At 37.5% G+C, this 22,392-nt stretch overlaps 1 protein-coding gene across 1 annotated transcript in view; it reads left to right on the forward strand.

Annotated features, from left to right (window-relative positions):
- Positions 1 to 22,392, forward strand: part of LOC102053301 (mucin-5AC) — a 44,499-nt gene that overhangs the window by 5,090 nt on the left and 17,017 nt on the right. Inside the window, 28 exon segments of the mRNA XM_055722578.1 lie at positions 894 to 947; positions 1,346 to 1,607; positions 2,013 to 2,127; positions 2,756 to 2,846; positions 3,685 to 3,794; positions 3,986 to 4,202; positions 5,143 to 5,268; positions 5,734 to 5,851; positions 6,673 to 6,811; positions 7,825 to 7,935; positions 8,512 to 8,581; positions 9,423 to 9,560; positions 9,645 to 9,809; positions 10,268 to 10,362; positions 11,155 to 11,281; positions 12,043 to 12,295; positions 14,381 to 14,433; positions 14,819 to 14,919; positions 15,773 to 15,924; positions 16,345 to 16,483; positions 16,571 to 16,684; positions 17,210 to 17,389; positions 18,695 to 18,934; positions 19,644 to 19,800; positions 20,067 to 20,195; positions 20,523 to 20,649; positions 21,367 to 21,410; positions 21,499 to 21,709. Coding sequence (XP_055578553.1) covers positions 894 to 947; positions 1,346 to 1,607; positions 2,013 to 2,127; positions 2,756 to 2,846; positions 3,685 to 3,794; positions 3,986 to 4,202; positions 5,143 to 5,268; positions 5,734 to 5,851; positions 6,673 to 6,811; positions 7,825 to 7,935; positions 8,512 to 8,581; positions 9,423 to 9,560; positions 9,645 to 9,809; positions 10,268 to 10,362; positions 11,155 to 11,281; positions 12,043 to 12,295; positions 14,381 to 14,433; positions 14,819 to 14,919; positions 15,773 to 15,924; positions 16,345 to 16,483; positions 16,571 to 16,684; positions 17,210 to 17,389; positions 18,695 to 18,934; positions 19,644 to 19,800; positions 20,067 to 20,195; positions 20,523 to 20,649; positions 21,367 to 21,410; positions 21,499 to 21,709 — 3,838 coding nt within the window.

The following is a 22,392-nucleotide window of genomic DNA, read 5'->3' on the forward strand; positions in this document are numbered from 1 at the left end:
TCTAGTAAATAATAAAAATGCCTTAAAAACCTCCTTAGTATATTGACAGTAATGTCAAATAAAGATAAATTTATCTTTAAAAGCCTCTCTCACTATAAGAATAGCAATATATTTACTAAATACCAATTAGTAAACACAGACATTACAGTTATATTTGTATAATAATTGGTGACTAAGAAAACAGATGTGTGTTTGTAGAGGCTGTATGCATATGTGCATGAATATGTATATATAAAATCAAAGTGCAGGACGTTTGGTTCCTTATAAAACAAGGAAATGGCAGCACTCTGGCAAGCTGTAAAGTCAGTGGCTGATGTTGGGAAATCAAGATGAAAATGCAACTTCATTGATTTTTACCATGTAATGATTTGCGATCATCCTGTACAACAGATTTGCAGTAATTTCTAAGGACTTTTAAGCCCTTAACAGAAGAATATTAAACAGAGAAAAAAGTGGATAATTAAAGTTTTTATTCCCTCCTTAGAAAGAGGAGGTGTAATGGGAAGGCAACTATGCTTTTGTACCAGTAACAGACTAGCTTAATACAGCTTAACCTTTTGTACTGTTCGACATGTCTGAAGCACTCCAATATGCAGAACCGTGAATTTCTGCCTCTCCTAACACAATACAGAGTTTCATAAAAGAGTCAAAATTAAAAGGTAGAAAATGTAGATCATCACAGTTGAAAGCAATTTCTTACGATTTAACTATCCTGATCTTGAATTTTAGTATGCACTTTTGACCTGATCCACGGCCAGTGTAAAACAAAACAGGTTAAACATTGTTTCATTGGATCTGCTATATTAACTTTCTAGTCCTTTCAAGGTGCAAATTCTGATATTATTATATTTGTTTCTGGTTTCTTTCTTACTTTTTTCTAACTTCTGCTACAGTTTCATCTAAGGTGAACATCATCCAGCCAATGCTGACAAATCCAGTAATAACCCGTAAGTAAAGTATTCAGTAAGTTTTCAATTTTAGGGGACGTAGGCAGAGGAATCTAATACAAATAGGGAAAGGCACGGGTAAAGGAAATCATGGATTATTAAGAGGAGAAAAAGGGTGATTAAAAAATATAATGTTGAACTGTTATCTTAGCTGAAATGTGGACAACTAGTAAAGCTCTAGCTGTACATAACTACAACTATGGGATATATAAGATGAGTAACAGGTATAAGGTGAGCGAAGAATGGATACACAGTTTTATAAGGGATAGAGGGACAGAAAACAACAAATGGAGCTAGGCAGGCAAAAACTATTCAATGAAGCCTTGGAAAAGCTGACTTTCACTATGTTAAGACTGGGAATTTTAAGTCATTTTTTTACAGCTAGTATTAATTCACAGCTTCCAATCCTGCTCACAATGGCCGCGTGTGCAGTACGTGGGGCAACTTCCACTTCAAGACCTTTGATGGAGACATATTCTCCTTCCCTGGACTCTGTAATTACGTTTTTTCATCCCATTGCAACGCTCCCTATGAGGATTTCAACATCCAGATTAGGCGCATAATGGAGGAAAATGCTGTAACAGTCAACCGCATCACTATGAAACTTGAAGGTGTTGCTGCTGAACTAACAAAGGGTGTTGTCATGATCAACAGCAACAGGTAAGTTTAATCATAACACTTGTTTGGTAATGACAGAAGTTTTTTTAAAACTTGCCAAGTACTTTGGTGTATTTGGGTGGGGGAAATTATGTGTTCTTCAATAGATCTGACAACTTTGCCAAAATAATGAAGAAGTTGCTATTAATTCCTTCCACAGTAAATCAATCCTTCCCTTAAAGATTACCTCTAAAATAAAATTTGGATGAAAAATCCTGAGAAGGTGGATCCAGATTCAGATTCATATTTGACAATGTTGGACCATCTTAAATTTTAGTTGCTTTTCTTTCCACACAACTGCATTATTTTAGAATCCCTACAGATGCTGGATACCACAAGCGGGTTTTTTTCCTCTTATTCAAACATCTGGATCAGAAAATACCTAGCATTCTTTCTGCCTTTTCCCAGAGTTCAACTGCCATACAGCCAATCTGGAATTCTGATAGAGAAAAGCGGCATTTATGTGAAAGTTGTCAGCAAAATGGGTATTGTGCTAATGTGGAATGAAGATGACAGTATCCTGGTAAGAACTTCTCCTGGACCCGTCTACAGCTTCAGAGCCGAGAGCTAATCTTTGATAAGTCCAGTCCCTCTCTGTTTAGGGGGTTACTATTGCCTTCTCATCTCATAGTGTTGAGCAATTCTTTCATAATAAACATAGGTTTGCATCCAGTTAGTCCTAAAGAAAATTACACAGATTTACATCTAGTGGATAGCAGACATCTGCTTAAAATAGGGTGAAAAACCATTTTCATTATATCATTAACATATTGCCATTGTTACAGGGCCTACTTACCCCTTCAAATATCATTTTCTGTAAGAATTTCACTCTCTTAGGACTTGATTTTTGCTGTGGATTTGATTTTCTTTCTTAAGAATGAATAGAGAGACAGAGGCTGAGAACAAGACAGATATTACAGTGAAAAGTTAAGTCTGCATCAATAGCATCAATAGCTTGGACTCTGCATTGTAAATCAAATCCAAGCCAAATCTTCATTCTATCCCTCAGGTTTGAATTAGGCTGCTAAACAAAATTACACAGAGCCGATGAAAAGTACTTAGAGGCAGCAGGTGCAGGTACTTTCAGTGGTCTTGAATGTATTTTAGAATGTTTAGACTAAAGTCTATCAATTTACTGCCTGTCATTTTAGCTGGAATTGAATGAGAAATATGTCAATCAGACTTGTGGACTTTGTGGGGACTTCAATGGCTTTCCAATTTACAATGAGTTCTATTCAAACAGTAAGTTTTTTAAATAATGAAAAATGGTTTCTGAAGTCTCCAACATGCTATTTTTGTATTCCTTTAACTCTAACATGATCAACATTGCTTTTCCTATCCTGTTAAATGATTTACCCAGAAAATACGATTCCATCTCTGTTAAAAAATATGTAGTACAGAGATCAGATAATGTAATTTAATACTTTAAGTATAAATATAGTACTGGTGCTAACAACTGGTTACATATTTCTTGTATGCCATGGTTTTATTTACCTAGTCAGCTAACTCCATAAAAATGAGCCAGCTTTTCAGTAGTAACATAAATAAATATAGAAATAGATTCAATAAACCAATGCAGTTGTATTTGTCTAGTCAGTAAATTTATCGTTTCTGTTCTGTCTTAAAATTGGTATATCCACATTTGTCTGCTGAACTGCATAATCTTAGTAAAACCTTACCTTCATCATTTTGTCTATTCCCAGCTTGAACTCTTTCCTAAACCTTGTCTCACAGCAGTCTCCATTGTCCAAATCCCTGTTTAGATTCTTTCCTCTCTTCCCTGCATGGACTCAACATTATCTGAAAACAGTTTGCTATTTTTCTGGTAAAAATCTCAGTTTGCAACTAGGTGCAATAGGCTGAGAATTGTTTTCTCATGTTTACTTTTTCCAGGGTGCTGTGCAAGGTAAATTGAGACAGTGATATATTGCTTCCTTTGGTGATGATCAGGTTTAAAGACTTAAGGGAACTGTGTGCCTTGGCCAGTCTTGAGCAGAATTCTTGAGAGGAGAAAAAGGTAACAGGCAGTTGCATTGAACAAACCCCCCCCAACCTTCATTATTAAACTTCTTTTGCACAGATATTAAGATGACAGCCTTGGAGTTTGGGAATATGCAGAAAATGGATGGGCCAACAGAATACTGTGAAGACTCCACTTCTACCTTGCCAAATAATTGCACTGACAATTTTGTAAGCATGTTTAACTATTCTTTTAAACTTTTTTTTCAAATTTATCTGTACCCTTCTACAGCTTCAGGTGGGTCAACAGGAAAAACAACTTAAAAAGCAATATAAGATTGTATTAATTATACAAACTAACAATACCAAAAAATTGCTCCATTCTATTTTCTGGAAGTTTTGTTTTGTTTTTTTCTCCCAAGGATGACATATGCCAGAGAACACTGACCAGCTCTCCATTCGCAGAGTGTAATGACCTAGTTGATGTTAGAGAGTACATTATGATTTGTCAAGATGACTTGTGCCGCTCTGAAAAATCTAAAAATGCTTCATGCATATGTCATACCTTTGCTGAATACTCCCGGCAGTGTGCTCATGCTGGTGGGCATCCTCTGAACTGGAGAACCTCAAAACTGTGCCGTAAGTATCACTGGAGATAGCCTTACTTTATGTTCAGTAATTAGCAAACAACAAGCTCTCCAATGATGCTGAGGATGCATGAGAAATTACAGGCCATTTAATTGTATTCTCCAGAGGGTTCTGATATACAATTTCAAGCATGAAGTCTTCATCAAAAGAGCTAAGGGTTTTAATGCAAACTGGATTAAAGACAGTCACTATCACTATGGATACTCTGAGAGTCAAAGTGTTATTTAATGTACTAGGACAGTAAAGGAAGCAAATAAAATAAAAAAAAAAAAAGGAGAAAGAATGAGGTGTACTTGCTCGCTTGTATTTCTGTTTTCTCATAGTGGCTACAGCAGGATTTATTCTGAATTATTAATTGATTGGGTCTTCATAGGTGTTTAGCTGGTTAAAAACTTATTTATCTCCTCTTGCTTGTTAGTGAGGAGTTTGCACCACTAAACTTCGTAGAGATTTGCACTGAATTAGAGACATACTAGATCATGGGGTGTAGCTGTTGATACTGTCACAGTATTTGCTCCAAAACAAAAGCCCATGAGGTACTCTTTGCCCTTCTAATGGTATCTAAAAAATGCAAATATATTAAATCTTCAGGAATTTATGTCTTGCATTTCACTAGCAATACAGGTATTTGCAAGAAAGGTGCCTTCAGTAGAAACATAGGCCTTGCTGACTTTGTGGGGTTATTACCTTGCTGTCCCCAGAAATCCAGTCATTGACCCCGTTCAGTACCAGACAGTCATGGGAAGCACATCCCAACTGTAGAATACGGATCTAGGTGACTAAATTTGACAGCTTTGAGAGCTGGTGGTCAATCTGCCATTTAGTGTGGTTTTACATCTAGCTGAAAAATGTAAATAAATATATTTTCGTATACAGTGTACTAGCAATACTTTTGACTGAAAAAAAACTCTCTCCTCCTTTAAAATTTCAGCCAAGAAGTGTCCTTACAACATGCAGTACCAAGAGTGCAGCTCCCCCTGTGCTGACACCTGCACCAATCCTGAACGATCTCAGTTTTGTGAAGAACACTGTATGGATGGTTGTTTCTGCCCCCCAGGCAAGTTCATATGTACTCACATCTCTGATCTCAAAGAACAATAACAGCTTACCTTTAGGGTTTGGGCAGGTTCCATGGCATTTGAGCCTCCTATATTTGCATTTTGCATAGCTGCAAGTGACAAGCATTTGTCATGTCTCAGCTGAGAAAAGATACCTGAATGCCAATGCATGTGCAATATTCAGAAAGCAGGAAAGCAGAACAGCAAACAGATCAAGACTAGTCTCTCAGCAAGCCACCTGTGCTACAATAAGTCCCTCTTTCAAAGCAGGTGGATTTTAAGAATACAAAGGTTGAATTCTTCACTGTGCAAACTGGCAGTCCTACTTTCTTCAGCATAGATATGTCCATTCACAATAGCTGTAGATCTGTCTCTAAGAAGATATTTAGGATTTGTAAAAAACAAAAATGGTGTGTAGGAAATGCCTCTTTAATTGATCAAGGTTTTGTCTATTTTTAATCTAGGGACTGTATTTGATGACGTCAACAATTCTGGCTGCATTCCCCATGAGCAGTGCTCCTGTGTTTACAATGGCAACACCTATGCTCCAGGAACTTCTTTTTCAGAGCAGTGTCATTCCTGGTAACCTTTGTTACTTTTCTCACTGTCTCCTCTCATATATTTCATGAGTCTAATGGCTTATTATATGCAATTACATCATTGGTAATTGATATGTGTATTTAACTGACCGCTACAGTTCCAAAATACCCCTAAAGAACATTCTTTGTTTTATTTAGCAACAGCCTTAACTAGCTTTGTACTCTAACTCAATGTGATCAAAGCAAGGCTTTACAATGTTTAGATTTCTCACCAGTCAATGAAAATGCTTCTTTGTTTATTTTGTTCAAACATTTGGACTGCTCTAAGGGGAATAAAGTTGCAGTCATTTATGTATTTGCAAATATTTATTTTCTCTGGAGAAAGCAAGGGATGACACAATACAACCTCGATTTCACAATTATTAATCCTGTCCCTGTGCACTACCACATCAGTTTAGAAAACAGATATGCTCTGCATCAGGAGCAGATGTGGGGTCACATTTCTGTTAGTTACTGACCCACTTGTATAATAAACCAGAAGAGATTTTAATTTGTCATTTTGGTTTATGTTAGCTGCAAAACCCAAGCAATTACTCATCCAATACCTGTTGCTGGAGAGTTCGCCTGTCCAAAGAAGGAAAACAACTAAATAAGCAAAGTGAATGCATACCAGAGTCACTCCTTTTAATGCACTGCATCACGTGTTGGATGATTTGGAAAGTCTTAAACCTAGATTTGTTGTGTGTCAAACTACAGCTTCAAGGGAAAAACAGTAACAAAGTAGCTGAACCTAACATCGCTGAAATTCCTTTTACTCTGGACTACTGTTAATGATTTCATCTAACTTTATTCTCTCTCCCCCAGTACCTGTAATGGAGGCCAGTGGAGTTGCCAAGACATGTCATGTCCAGGAACATGTTCAGTAGAGGGAGGTTCGCACATTTCCACATATGATAAAAAACATTATGATCACCATGGAGACTGCACTTATGTCCTTTCTAAGGTGGGGATCAGAAATTACTAGGTCATAAAGCCTTACACGTTTATAGACAGAAAAGGTAATTTCAATCACCTCTTTTAACATACAGATGTTCAACTGCCTCTTAGCCAGATGCTTCCTAGAACATACGCTGTCATTCAAGTGACAATCATCAGTTAACTATTAGGATGTCATGTGAAGTATATGGTGTTCACTGAGAAATTTCCAGTTCTGTGATGTAGTTAATTGTTGAAGAGCATTGCCTTTTTTAAGAACTTGCTTAGTCTATATTCTCCAGAGTTATTAATCCAGCTTTCTTACTGAGTTGCAGTATGTTTGCAATGTTACTGTATTATATGGTATTGGACAAATAGTACAAGTCTGAAAAGTTACACTAACAATTTGAATTTTTATTTTTAATTTATAGGACTAATATTTTTGTTACATTTTTGGGAAGTTCAAATACCAAAAATCAGTTTGAGTCAACTGATATATTTCATTTAGATTTAAAACCTTTCCAAAGCAATTTAAAAATAAGCTGTAAGAAATAGAAAAATTGAAAGTTAATTATAATAAAAGTATTTACTTACAGAAATGTGCAAGTGAAATGTTTTGATCCTTTAGGAACTTTTCCTGTTTGTTCTTTGCTTTCCTTTTTCCCCATCTGCACAATTCAGTTTTAAAAAAATGCTGTATGTACTGTTCTCCTGAAAAATGTTTTATCTGAAATTTTTGTCTAGCATTGATATCAGCTACAGAAAGATGAGAGATACAGTACAATTGAATCAAACATTAGACATAGGCATGAATAAAAATCCCCAATATGAATATAATCAACAAAATGCAAAACCAAATCCTAATTCTCTCATTCTTCCTAATAATTACAAAAGGTAAAACTGAATTTTAGGCCAAAGAAGGCCAGGAATTTGGGATTCTCCAGAAACAGAAATATGTTTTTCAGAGTTAGAGAGAATTTTACAGGGAAAGCTTCTGTAATCAGCCTTCCATGAAATAACCTTTGGCTTTTTTTTTTTCAGCATTGTAAAGACGAAACTTTCACCATCCTGGTAGAACTACGCAAATGTGGCATAACAGACACTGAGACATGTTTGAAGACAGTGACCCTCCGCATGAATAATGGACAAACTGTAAGAATGCAAAATGAACATGGGAAATGACTATTAAATATATGGGGAACAAAGAAGCTAGGCCTTAATCAGTCAGGGAACTGCATTTCTTTCTCATATGGTCAGCATATAAGATAAACACATGTTATTCTTAATCAAGTGAAAAAAAACTGATTTTGTTACAAAAGTCAGATGAGCCATAGATTTGCCTTTGTGGAAGTTCATAAAGAAACCCAATTGTACTCACAAAGCAGAAGAAAGCTATTTTCTCTGCCAATTCGATGGAAAAAGCATGAGATTTTAGATTAGAAATTACAGGTACAACAGTAAGGGATGTAATTCATCACAAAGATGTGTTCAAACCAAGATGATGTAATTCTCTAAAGAGTTGAGAAAGTCTCTTCAAGAATAATTCTTTTATGGCAAGGAAAACCAGTAAAGTGTACAAAGTGAAAAGAGGGAGGAGGTGAAATTGCAAAACATCCACACTTTTTATTTAATATATTTTTAATTAATATCACTGGCATCATCACTATCATTCCTTGTTGGACTACAGTTATCCTTCACACAGTTGCCTCTTTTTCCTCTTCCTTACAGCTCATCGAGGTCAGACCTGATGGTGGTGTGTTTGTGAATTCAATCTACACCCATCTGCCCTTCTCAGCAGGTATTTTTCTCTCTAACAATCAGTCAGCAATAAGCTCTGAACTTCAGCTCCACATCTGCTTATTTTCTTAAACTATTGGAGATAAAAGGACTGTGAGTTGTTCAGAACCTGCACGTTCACAGCTTGGTTCTCTTTGGGATATTTCCTGAGTCATACAAGTAAAAGTGGAAGTTTGGTGCATAGATAAGAGTTCAAACAAAAGCAAACAGCATTTACACTCTCCTGATTTGATCACTTTAAGGTTCACTTCCTTCTCACCTCTCAAAATTGAACACAGAAGACTTCCTTCTCACCTTTCAAAATTGAACACAGAAGACATATGTTTACCTCTTCTACCTCTTCTGTTTTTTTTTTAACTTACCACCCCTGTGCTTACACTTCCTCAGACAGAAATTTGATTTTTGCTCTCTGTTTTAATAACTAATAATTCTATGCAACTAATGATTCCATGTGATATCTCTGATCTCCAGATCTGCTTATTCTCCCTTTCCAGCAGAGTGAGGGCTCTAATGTATGCTGTACAAGCTTAGAAACAAAAATAGAAGTATTCTTTTTAACACTCAGTGCCATACAGTATTTCCTTCTTATTCTCTTGGAAGGGGTAATCTCCAACTGCTTAATGCTGAGACAGCAAATCAAGCTAACAACTTGGTAGCTACAAGCAAAGTCTGAACTGTAAATTTTGATCTACATTTCTGATTCATTTTCATAAAGATTGGCTTTATTTCACCTCAGAATTTGCAACAGTTGCAACAGAAATTCAAGAAGAATACTATAATGATGCACCTTTTCCAGCATTTGACTGCATTCAGAAAGTGATCATTCTGTTTTTCATCTCTAGCTAATGCCACTGTGTTCAGACCTTCATCATTTTTCATCATCATCCAGACAAACTTTGGTGTCCTCCTTGAAATCCAAATCATACCTATCATGCAAGTGTATGTGCGACTGGATCCTATTTTCAAAAACAAGACCTGTGGTAAGTGAATGAAATAAAAGAACAACTTGCTTAATGTCTTGTGTCTAGTATGAGCAGTATAAACTTTTCATTGATTGTCAACAGGTCTCTGTGGAAATTTCAATAGTATCCAAACTGATGACTTCAAGGTCATAAGTGGAATAATTGAAGGAACAGCAACAGCATTTGCTAATACATGGAAAACTCAGGCTTCATGTCCTAATATCCAGCACAGCTTTGAGAACCCTTGTGCACTCAGCATTGATAATGGTGAGTGTTTAGAATTTTTTCTAGGGTTTTTTTGCTTATCCCTAATGGAAACACATATGTTGCAAAGTAAAGATAAGAGGATAAAGACTTACATACTTGGTAAAAACACATCTGAAATCAGAAACAAATATTAAAATGAAAGCACTAGGGATAAGTAACAAAGTAAAGGAAGAGTCATAGTAACATAACTGAAGGAAACTATATAGTCATTGAGAACAGAGACCATGTCTAAGCTGACAGCATGGTGTCAGAGGAGCGGATGGCAGCAGTCTCTTTGGAAATCTTTTATTCATCCCTTTCTCTGGTTTTAGGAATCTTTGCCCACAAGCTGGTGAAAAAAGGACAAGAGACAGAGAAACTTGATACAATTTCAGAACTGGCTTCATAGACCAGGACAGTGTGGTTTTGTGAATAATGAAATACAAGAGTAATGCACACTTACCTTGTTCTCTTCACAGAAAAATATGCTCAGCATTGGTGTGGACTACTAACAGACAGCAAAGGACCTTTTGCTGATTGTCACTATGCAGTGAATCCCTCTGTTTACCACACGGTACTTAAACTGGTTTTCCCTTTAGAAACAGTAGAAATAAGACCATTACAACTAGCTACCAGAAAAGGACTGTTCCAGACATGTTTTGTGCAATGCCTGTATTTTAACTCCTGTACTGCAGCACTTCCTTCTTCCAACATGTGTTTCTGTTTGTGTTGTAACTTCACCTTATTTCGATTGTCAGTCTTGGCTTCAAGATCCTGACTTGCTTGCATATGAGAAGGCAACTATTTACTCCAGGATGGATATATACATGTAGTAGGAAGTGTATGTAAAGGCATGTCAAATACTTGTTTGACTATCAGTGAATTGTTGCCTCATCAGCCACCTCTGTCATTACTAACTACCCGGCACAGAAAGTCCATTAGCTAATTATCATCATTCTGCTATCAATGTGTTGCCAGTCTTTCTTATCATGATGAATCATCCAGGTATGGACATGGGTGAAATGACATGTCTGGACTGGTACTGTGAATACAGCTTTGTATGCTATAGTGCAGCATATTCGTAAATATGGTTCAGAGGAACATGAAGCTGTTAAATGTATAGCAGACTTTAAGACCATTGTTTCCCAATAATAACTGCAGATATAATCTGAATTTCCAGTACTTTCATTCTCCCCTGTCAGGAAACTTAGACAAAGACTGGAAAGTGATAAAGCTGTGCTAGCATTGTCTATAAGTAAGCATATCTAAAGGAAGATTAGTGCATAAGACCAGAAAGATAATGTGCATTTTTTTTGGATTGGCAATTTTGCCAGCGCTGAGAATTTTTTTTCCTGTGCATTCTTAGAACTGCATGTTTGACACATGTAACTGTGCAAATAGTGAGGACTGTCTGTGTGCAGCCCTGTCTTCCTATGTGAGAGCTTGTGCTGCGAAAGGAATCCAGCTGCACGGGTGGAGGACTGATGTCTGCTGTAAGTACTCTTAACTATCACCTTTCGTAAGAACACAAATCAATAAAAACTGCTGATCAGAGACCATTTTATACTGATTCCTAAACAAATATAGTGAATGTTGAGAAAGGGATTTTAAGTGCACTCCTGGAAGTAATTCTCTGCTGTTCCCTTAGAATCAATTCATTGCTAGCAAGAGTGAATATGAATAGATAGAAGGCATAGCTTGCTTAGGAAAGAGACCGTTGTTATGGAAGTGCCTCCACCTATTTCTGTGCAACTTTGAATTTCACTACAGCTTTATGTATCACAAATTATGGTAGAGAAAATGTGGCATATTAAAATAACAGTAGTAGTAATACTAAGCAGAACTACTAATCAGAACAGTTGCAAATGAAAGGTCTCTGAAGCTGCATGCTGAGTCCCACCAATCCAGTAAGTCTGTTTTCAGCAACCAGGAGACATTCAGGGAGACATCTTGTCTTATACTTCAAAGGATTTAGAAGTCTCGGCAATGAATGGCAGTGCCAAATGGAGGTTTCTTTCTGAAATTTCATTTGAAAAAATATTTTCTTCTTTGCATACATTGCTTACTCCACATGTACAGTAGCTTTTCAGGTCTGACTCTGGAAGTATTCAGAAATACATTTACATGAAAAATGCAACATAGGTAGGGGCGTCTAGTATTGTTTCTGTGTTATTTCTACTGCCTATGTGGGGTATTTTCCCACGAGAATTTACCATCTGGAATTAACAAACCTATTCTATTTCCCTCTTTCAAGCAAAATACACCACCTCATGTCCCAAATCCCTAAGCTACAGCTATACCATCTCTTCCTGTCAACCCACTTGTCGATCTCTGAGTGAGCCTGACGTCATATGCAACATTAGGTTTGTCCCGGTTGATGGCTGCACCTGCGTAAATGGAACCTACATGGATGACAGTGGCAAATGTGTGCCTGCTCATGAGTGCCCTTGCTACTACAAAGGATCTCCCATACCATTTGGAGTTGTCCATGAAAATGGGCTTCTATGGTAAGAATATTTTGCAAATCACTCAAGTAATAGTTTATATATTTTCTCATCAAAATCTGCTACATTTAAACTGGTCTTACACTGCCTCGCCTGAATTTCAATACAATGCTCTCTCATTTTTTTCAACTTTAATCTTTTAAGAATGGTACATATTCCCTGAGCTGGAAGACAGGGACAGGGAGCAGAACAAAGCCCCTGTAACCGAAGGGGAAGAGGTTAGTGACCTGCTACACCACTTAGAGATACTTAAGTCTATAGAGCTGGATCAGATCCATCCAAGGGTACTAAAGGAGCTGGTGAAAGTGCTTACCAAGTCACTTTCAACCATTTATCAGCAGCCTTGGCTAACCAGGGAGGTCGCTGTTGACTAGAGCTTAGCACATGATGCACATCTACGAGAAGGGCAGGAAGGAGGATCTGGGGAACTACAGGCCTGTCAGCCTGACCTCAGTGCCGGGGAAGGTTATGGAGCAGATCATCTTGATGCCATCAGGTGACACATACAGGTGATCAGGCCCAGCCAGCATGGGTTTATGAAAGGCAGGTCCCATATGACAAACCTGATCTCCTTCTATGACCTGTTCAGTGGACAAGGGAAAGGCTGTGGATGTTGTCTACCTGGACCTTAGCAAAGCCTTTGATAGCATCTCCCACAGCATTCCCCTGGAGTAACTGGCTACTCATGGCTTGGGTGGCTGTACTGTTCACTGGGTAAAAAGCTGGCTGGATGGCCAAGCCCAAGGCGTGGTGAACAGGATTACATCCTGCTGCCACTGGGCACAGGGGGTGTTCCCCAGGGCTCAGTGTTTTGGCCAGACCTGTTTAATATCAACAATCTGGACAAGTGGATCAAGCGCACTCTTGGTATGTTTGCAGATGACACTGACTTGGTGGGGGGAGTGTTGATCTGCTGGAGGGTAGTAAGGCTCTGCAGTGTGGCTGGACCAACGGGCCAAGGCCAACTGTATGAGGTTCAACAAGGCTCAGTGCCAGGTCCTGCATGTGGGTCACAACACCCCCATGCAATGCCACGGGCTTGGGGAGGAGCGTCTGGAAAGCTGCCTGGCAGAAAAGGACCTGGGGGTGTTGGTCAATAGCCAGCTGAATATGAGCCAGCAGTGTGCCCAGGTGGCCAAGGCAGCCAACAGCATCCTGGTTTATATCTAACTAAAATAGTGTGGCCAGCAGGACAAGAGCAGTGATCGTCCCCCTGTACTTGGCACTGGTGAGGCTGCACCTTGAGCCCTGCATTCAGTTTTGGGCCCCTCACTACAAGAAAGACACTGAGGTGCTGGAGAGCGTCCAGAAAAGGGCAACAAAGCTGGTGAGGGGTCTAGAGCACAAGTCTTATGAGGAGTGGCTGAGGGAACTGGGGGTGTTTAGCCTCAAGAAAAAGGAAGCTCGGGGGACACCTTATTGCTCTTTACAACTGCCTGAAAGCAGGTTGTAGCAAGGTGGGTATCGGTCTCTTTCCTAGGTTACAAGTAATAGAATGAGAGGAAATGAGCTTAAGTTGCACCAGGGGAGGTTTAGATTGGATATTAGAAAAAAATCTCTTCGCTTAAAGGGTTATCAAGCACTGGAAGAGGCTTCCTGGAGAAGTGGTGGAGTCACCATTCCTGGAAGTATTCAAAAAAAATGTAGATGTGGTATTTAAAGGCATGATTTAGTGGTTGGACTTAATAATCTTAAGGGTCTTTTCAAACCTACATGATTCTATGATAACATGGTATTTCCAGATTGATAAAGCAACTGTATTTAGGTGCATTTTCTATTTAATTCCATGATTTTTCAAGCATAAAACTATGACTGCACCAGCAAGGAGAGATACTATGAGAAAGTAAGTAACAAGCAGAGACACATACTCATTTCAACGTATGATTTTTCCTGTTAAGCAATAACGGCTGTCATATGAAAGCAGCACTAGTAGTGGTATTGAGGGAAATTCTTTCCTGAGACTTCAAAACAGCTTTCTGGAATTCCTTTGAAAATTCTGAAACCTGACAAGAGAGAAGTAGCTCTTGGTCTCAGTACATGGTTTGAGAGGAAAAAAAAATAAATAAAAATGTTTCCCCTCTCTTGCAGCACTTGCATTCAGGGAAGACTGAATTGCATTGGAGCACCCAATCCAAATCCAGGTAAAAAAATAAATAAATCTTCTACCTACCATTTTCTCTGTGCCAGGTTTTGCACAGAAATAGTTATAGAACTGTTTTTTCTTAATTGATCTTTAAATAATAGTATTTCTCATTGAGTTATAGTACAACAGTTGTCATAAAAGGCAGGAGTGAACCTAGATTAATAACACCTCTTTTTTAATATTTTTTTCTTAAATACTGTGGGTTTTTTTCTGGGAATTCAGTGCTCTGAAGTGAATCTATTTAGCAGATTGAATAGGGACAGCGATCCCTGCTAGCTGAAATACACAATTTCCACATAATTTCTGGTTGGCTTTAATGGCTACAGCTGTGGGGGTAAACCCTGCACCATTTCCTACTGCTCTCATCTCTTTCCTTCCTCTAGTCTGTGAGTCTCCTATGGTCTACTTCAACTGTACAAACACCACTGCAGGAACAATTGGAGCAGAATGTCAAAAAAGTTGCCAGACTTTGGATATGCAGTGTGTAAGTATGTCATGCCTGGATGAAACGGTGCTTCCAGGTTTTGTCTGTGCTTTTGGTGCCAAAGTAATTGATCTATCTGATCTGCTCCAGATCTACAACACAGATACTTATTTCTTGTAGCAAAAGCCTAAAACCATGTTATGAGCATTAACAATGGGACCTTTAGACCAAAGTATAATAAAGTGACAACCTATTTGATTTGTAAGATTAGTGTCTACCTATCTTCAGCTAATACAGATAAAGTAATTAGTAGTGAAAATATTTAGGGCTCTGCCATGCATTTTACTTCTTTAGTAAAAAATTAGTGGCTATAAATTGGCCAGGAGAAATCATTTGTTCTGGTACCATGATGCTATTGTGAAATTCTTGCATATCTAATTATACTACTTCACCTAGGTTCATGGTAGCCACATGCCATTTAGTGAATGTGTCACATGAGATAAACATGTTTCAATGTAACTCAACCAAACTGAAAAAAAAATAATAAATTACTAATGTTCTTTTTAAAGCTCCATTCAATGACAAGTGACCCACTACAAAGTGCAAGGCTTCTTCAGCTAACACAGAGCAAGACTTAAGATTCAATGTATTTCAAATTCCACAGACTCTAGCAGAGCAATCAGAATTGGCATACATAAAACGTACATAAAATCTTTAACAGATTGATGTTCTATTAAATTAATAGCTAATAACTCCCTTTTGGTTCCGTTTTCCTGTAAGTAGTTTGTAGTTCTCTCCCATTTAAGCTGGGCAGCCATAAGATCATATAAACACATTTTATGATAATTTAATCTTCTTTTTTCTATTGTGATTACTTCATCCTGAAAGTCTATCTTCCTCTTGACTTTTCCAGTATAGCACGCAATGTGTATCTGGCTGCGTGTGCCCAGCCGGGCTTGTATCAGACGGGAATGGTGGTTGTATTCCTGAGGAGGAATGTCCATGTATTCACAATGAAGCCATGTATCAGCCTGGGGAAAAGATCATTGTTGACTGTAACACCTGGTAAATATTTCCTCTGAAGTATCATTCCTGTTCCATCATTTGCCTCTCCTAAGATCTTAAGTAGTTCAGCAGTAAGGGAAGATTTGGATTGCACATTTTGTCAATTGATGGGTCTGTTAGTTTTGGATTAAACAGTACAAGCAGGTTTTGTTCTGATGTAGGCAGATGGCCAAAGCACAGAATGGGAGGAAATCTTTGGGACTACAGTGTTCGGTAAATATTATCCTATTTTGCAGTTCAGAGTAGCAGAACAGAATTGTGCTTTAATTCTTTACATGAAAAATTTAAGATTATTTTACCCCCAGAATCAATATAACATTTACTAGGGATGAGTTGCCAAACAAATGCTAAGTTGTTGGGATATGTTTGCACAAAACAGTGAGTTGTTTTATTATTAAAATATTCTATTCTCATTCTTAGTTTCTGCAAGAATAGAAAGTGGGAATGCACTGAAGATCAATGTCTGGGCACTTGCGCTGTTTATGGAGATGGTCATTATAACACCTTTGATGACACAAGGTTCAGTTTCAATGGAAACTGTGAATACACACTAGTCCAGGTACTGAAAATTAGCAATAGTAAATGAGATGTAACCTTGATCATGTCCACAAAACAATGGACTTCTAAAATGTTATTCTCTACCCAGGACCACTGTGGGAGGAGTGGCAGAGCCAATGGAACCTTCAGGGTTATCACTGAAAATATTCCCTGTGGCAACACTGGGACAACTTGCTCAAAATCTATCAAAGTTTTCTTAGAGGTAAGAAGGTTTTGCGTATAGACCAGTTTTGTTCTGAATCTGTTTAGGGCTTAGGAGAAGCCTAGATATCCATCACTTCAAGGAAGTTAGAAAAATATTTTAAAAAGCAAATCAACTTGTAAATTAAGCTTAAACGAAATTCAGGTGAAATATTTGATAGAACTTCCCAGCTTTCTATCTTTTCCATTTCCCACACTGTCTTATACCACTATTGGACAAACTACAGATCTATAGGAAAACAGTCTTTAGCAAAAATCAGTCTGTCATGTCAGAAAATTACTCTGTGCAGTGTAGCTCCCCCATGATGCCAAAACACCCTTTTTTGACCTACACCATTTAAAACACTTTTTTTTACTACAGTTTCAGGAACTGAGATTTGAACAAATAGGCTTGATTTATCATATTTGGATTATTTGTTTTCATTATATAAACTATTTTTAGTACTCTAAAAATCAGAAAAACATATTTAAGAGCACAGATGCAGCTATTCAGTGAATTTCTAATCACTTCTTTCTCCTGTTTCAGAGCTATGAACTCATACTTGGTGAGGAGCATGTCAGTGTCGTAAAGACAGGTCAGAATGGTAAGGTGCCATACACAGTCCGCTATATGGGCATGTACTTGGTAATTGAGACCACAAGTGGACTGATCCTCATGTGGGACAAGAAAACCACCCTCTTCATCAAGCTCAGCCCCAATTTTAAGGTGCGAAACTATCAGTTAAATGGCAATTTACAGTCCAGGTTCGTACTGTGTGTGAATTTTGTTGAGAGCCTGCCAAGATCTCAAACAGGTGATATCTCTAGCATTCCTGCAGGACATCCCATATTGTTTTTCATTCCCCTGGTGCCTCAGGAAGCCGTGTCATTATCCTGCTGCTGTTCTGAGCTCTGAAGACAGCTTTCAGTACCCATTTGTCCTAACAGACCTTGAGTTGGCAAACTGTTTTTTCAGACTTGACTTTGTTAAAATTATTCACTGAACCTTGGTAAAGGTTATCAGACCTTATTAAAATTACATAGCTACATGTGTAGAAATCAAATGAGTAGTCTGGATCCTGACAGTAATTCATTGTTTCTGGTTCTCATTGACACACAAATGAAATTATTATACTTCACAAACAAGGAAGTGAAATATTATGAGTGAAAACCTCTTGTAAAATGCTACCATCTATTTTGCAAATATATTTCTAAACAGTGATAAGGAAAATGTATTCCTATTGTCATACCCCATATTCTATCTTCTGATACATAAGTACTAAAAACCATAGTAAATGAGGAATTTGCTATCTTGTTGTATACCACAGTGATATTTCAATTAGGTATATAAATTAGGTTTAGTTCAGAACTAGTATATAAATTAGGTGTAAACTAGAACTAGAAATAAATATACAAATTTATTTCAGTATTATAGGTTCCTTTGCTGCCTCACCCTCTGGCACTTTATAAAAATAGCAGTAATAAGGAAAGTACGCACCTTAGATTCATAGAGAAAGCATAGCATCTATTGTAGCCTATCAGTCTTACAGATACGTAAATTTAGAAGGAGGGATATTTCTGGATGTGCAAGGAAAACATCATTTCTTTTTATATCTGTAAGCATTCACAGCATTAAAGACTCAATGAGTAGACTACGTGCCTGGACTGGACAGCTTTGTAAGACTGTTTTTTTATATGTACATCTATTGCATAAAACAAGGCTTAAATGAAAAGCTTAGTCAGGTAACTGCGAGTATCGTTTCCCTGTTAAAGACATACCTCAAAGACAGATGGTTACAATGACAAAGACTGTTTTACTGTTCAGACTTAAAAGAAAATAAGACAACAGCAGTATCCTTCTAGCCTTAGTGGTCAGTGTTCTGTTGCTGAGGAAACAAAGGATGAGGATGTTCAGGAATGTTAGAATGGAATGGCACCATTCTAAGAGCTGAATTTCAAGTGTTCTTTCAGTCTCAGATGCTGTTTCAAGTTTTCTGACATCCATTACTATTTTATATATTTTCTTTTGCAGGGCCAGATCTGTGGCCTCTGTGGAAATTATGATGGCAATGGCATCAATGATTTTACTACAAGGAGTCAGTCTGTGGTAGAGAATGTTCTAGAGTTTGGAAACAGCTGGAAAGTATCCTCTACCTGTCCTGATGCTAACAACATAAAGGACCCATGTTCTACCAACCCTTATCGAAAGTCCTGGTCAGAGAAGCAGTGTAGCATCATCAATAGCAACGTGTTTGCTGCCTGTCACTCTCAGGTATTACCAGGGCAGAAGTTTACTTTCTTAAGACTATGTCTGTGTATTACTGAAGCTGCTATCCTCATACATTTTAACATGTATGCCTAATTCATTAGCATGTTTCACTTTGAATTGCATCAGGAAAACTTCAACCTGATTCCCGCTCAATGGAACAGACGTATAGTCCCTATCTGTAAGTAATAAAAAGACACTTAGTTCAGAGGAAATATTGAACTATTATGCGAGAATAATAATCTCATAATGACTAGGTATTTTCTTGTAGTGTCACTTGAATAAAAATTCTTACAAACCATGTACAGAACACAAGGTCAATGAAGTAATAACATAGAACGAAGTATCAGCACAGTCTTTACCTGACACCAAGTATATACCACACAATGTAGGGTGACTGTGCTCATCCTGTTAGCGTAGCTCTTGCCACTGGCAAAGACCTTCATATTGAAGTGCAATTGCCTAATATTGCTTGGTAACATTAATCTCTTCTTCCACTATGACAAAAGTCTGGGAGTCTAAATATCTGTCAATATGTGATTTGGATGTATCATCTGGCATCACCTCTGGTGTTTGTGTATATAAACAAAAGGAAAAGAATTTACTGATGTAGGTCTTTCTTCTGAGATACTACAATTTGAAGAAAACTACCCTACCAAAGCTAAGAAAATTTAGATGGCAGGATGTATAGTATTACATTTCTTTTTAATAACAGGTTGAACCAGCAAAATATTACCAAGCATGTGTGACAGATGCATGTGCATGTGACACTGGAGGAGACTGTGATTGCTTTTGTACAGCAGTAGCTGCCTACGCTCAAGCGTGTAGTGAAGTTGGTGCCTGCATAGCCTGGAGAACCCCATCAATCTGTCGTGAGTTTTATATCATAAACATTTCTTCTGAGAGTGTTCAGTGCCTTGCTGATGTCCTTGAACACACATTCAGGTATCTTATACATGTGTATACTCTCACTGCACAGACTTTCCACACTAAGCTGTTTTGATCGTCACACAATTTCCCCTACTCATTCATGGTTTTCAAGACTGTTCAAGCAGCATTGCAGGGATACGGTGAACAGACATGAGTCAAAAAAAAGCTTTTTTTCTCCGAATGTGTTCACATTTCTGTTTCTCCTTAGCACTGTTTTGTGATTACTACAATCAACAAGGGGAATGTGAATGGCACTATAAGCCTTGTGGAGCTTCCTGTATGAAGACCTGCAGGAACCCAAGTGGAAAATGCTTCCATAACTTTCCAGGTTTAGAAGGTAAAAAGAACTGCAAGTACCTTTAAGTGGTACATTATATATTTTTTAACGGTCTTTAATGAAGTGTATTTCCCCCATCAGCTGCATTTGCACCATTCAATTTTCTTCAACATCATTGCATCCACCTGAATGGAGACAGAGTATGGAAACTGGAATTAAAAATATTTCTAGGACTAAATCCTTGTGGGTGGGCTCTGCTGATGCTCTACGTTACTTCCTAGACTTAAAAGCAAGACCTGCAAACACATTCTGCACAAATAGAACTTTTGATGACCGTATCTTATTCTCATCTTTTCTACCTTCTATATGCCCTTTTCCTTCCTTCAGGCTGCTACCCTAACTGCCCACCAGAAAAGCCATATTTTCATGAGGATCAGATGAAGTGCGTTAGTCTCTGTGACTGTTATGATACTGAAGATGGAAAGATATACAGAAGGGATGAATGTAAAGTATGGTAAGACTTACCATACCAGCCTAATTGTGTACAAATCAAAATTATCAAAACAGTGGTGGGAAACTGCATGCTCCTGTTACATGCCGGGACTAGTTTATGCTGCCCGTGTAAAAATAGTGCCTTACTATCTAATGCCAGTTTTCTTACTACATTAGTAGTAAGAAATTCTTCTGTGATTTTATGCTTAGTTGAATTTGTTCCTGATTCTGTTGTAAATCCTCAGCATAAAGATACAATACATAAAGAGAACAGTAAGTCCTCTACAACCAGGCTTTCTCTATTTCCTATTCCTATGGCAGGAAAAATATTGTTCCAGGAGTATAAATATCTAATAGGAGACTACTTCAATGGATTTTATTATATCCTTATAATGCTTGCAGCATTTAGACACGTTGCCTTTTTAGCCTGCTTTTTAGTACAAACACATTGCAAGTGCAAGGGAAGTGATAAGGAAGAAAGACTGATAATATTCCTTAAGACTTCTATTGTAGCTTTGCATAATATTTAGCTTCAGTTCTATTAGTAAGTTTGGGGTTAATATAAAGGAAGATTCTGGAAAACAATAGCAAAAAAGAAGCCAACATGAACTGGACACTCAAGAAATAAACACAAATAAAGTGTCCTGTCCTTTGATGCTAGCTAGTATCTGGCAGAAAGATGACTAATAAAATCACATAATAATAAAAAAAAAGTGGGTTTTTATGTTTTTTGTTTCAGTGAATGCACATCAGAAGGTTTACAGTGCAAGTTTGATGAAAAAGGTAAGACAGCTAAGAAGAATTATTAAGAAAATGAAATACTGGATATTATCTTTTCATAAAAGCCTGACAATAAATTTCTGAATTACAGCATGCCACTGCATTTATGAAGGGCAGACATATAAATATGGTGAACTCATCTACAGCACCACAGATGGAACTGGATGGTGTTTCAGTGCAACATGTGATGTCAATGGAGCAATGAGCAGAAATTTTTTTAGATGCCAATATTGGAATGAGACAACAACTCCATTTCCATCTTCTACAATTCAGTCCACAACTACTACTTCAGGTATGCATGAATACTCTTTAAAATATCTGAATAATCTCTGGAAGGGACTGAAAATTGCCTGAAAGGGAGCATCCTTTCATCAGTTAGTGGCATATCATTTTAGTTAAAACTGTTGACTTCTACTGGAGCCACCAATTCATCTGGCAGCTTCAGTTCCTGTAGATGACCATAATCAAGGATGAAGAAATGAGAACAGCATTTCTTACGAGCTCAGTCTCCACTGTTTCATCATGGGTTTTCCAGGGGAAAAAAAAATAGACCTTACTAATCATTGCACCATGGTGAATCTCCTAATTTCTTTGCAGACAAACCCCACCAGTTCTAGACCAACTTCTGAAAACACAAAAGAAAATTACTGCCATTTTAAAATTACTGACCACATTATTGCAAACTGAAAATAAGAAATCTAGTTTGACAGAATGCTCAAATTATTTAAAACCATTCTTTGGAACCTTTCCCAATCGTATATAATAACCAAAGTTTCCTTCTACTCCTGCAGGACACTTCTGTACTATTCCTGCACTTACATCCTTCTTGTCACCATATAATTCTGAGAAATTATGAGAAATATTTCCACAAAATTATACAATATTACAGCAAGAACTGAAAATTAAACTTTAAGTCTTCTAGTATATAAAATTTATATGAAGGAAGTGGTATATATTCCACATGGTTAACTTCATAATGCTAAGT

The sequence above is a fragment of the Falco cherrug genome, chromosome 10, assembly GCF_023634085.1.
Source record: "Falco cherrug isolate bFalChe1 chromosome 10, bFalChe1.pri, whole genome shotgun sequence".
In the NCBI taxonomy this organism is placed as follows: Eukaryota; Metazoa; Chordata; class Aves; order Falconiformes; family Falconidae; genus Falco; species Falco cherrug.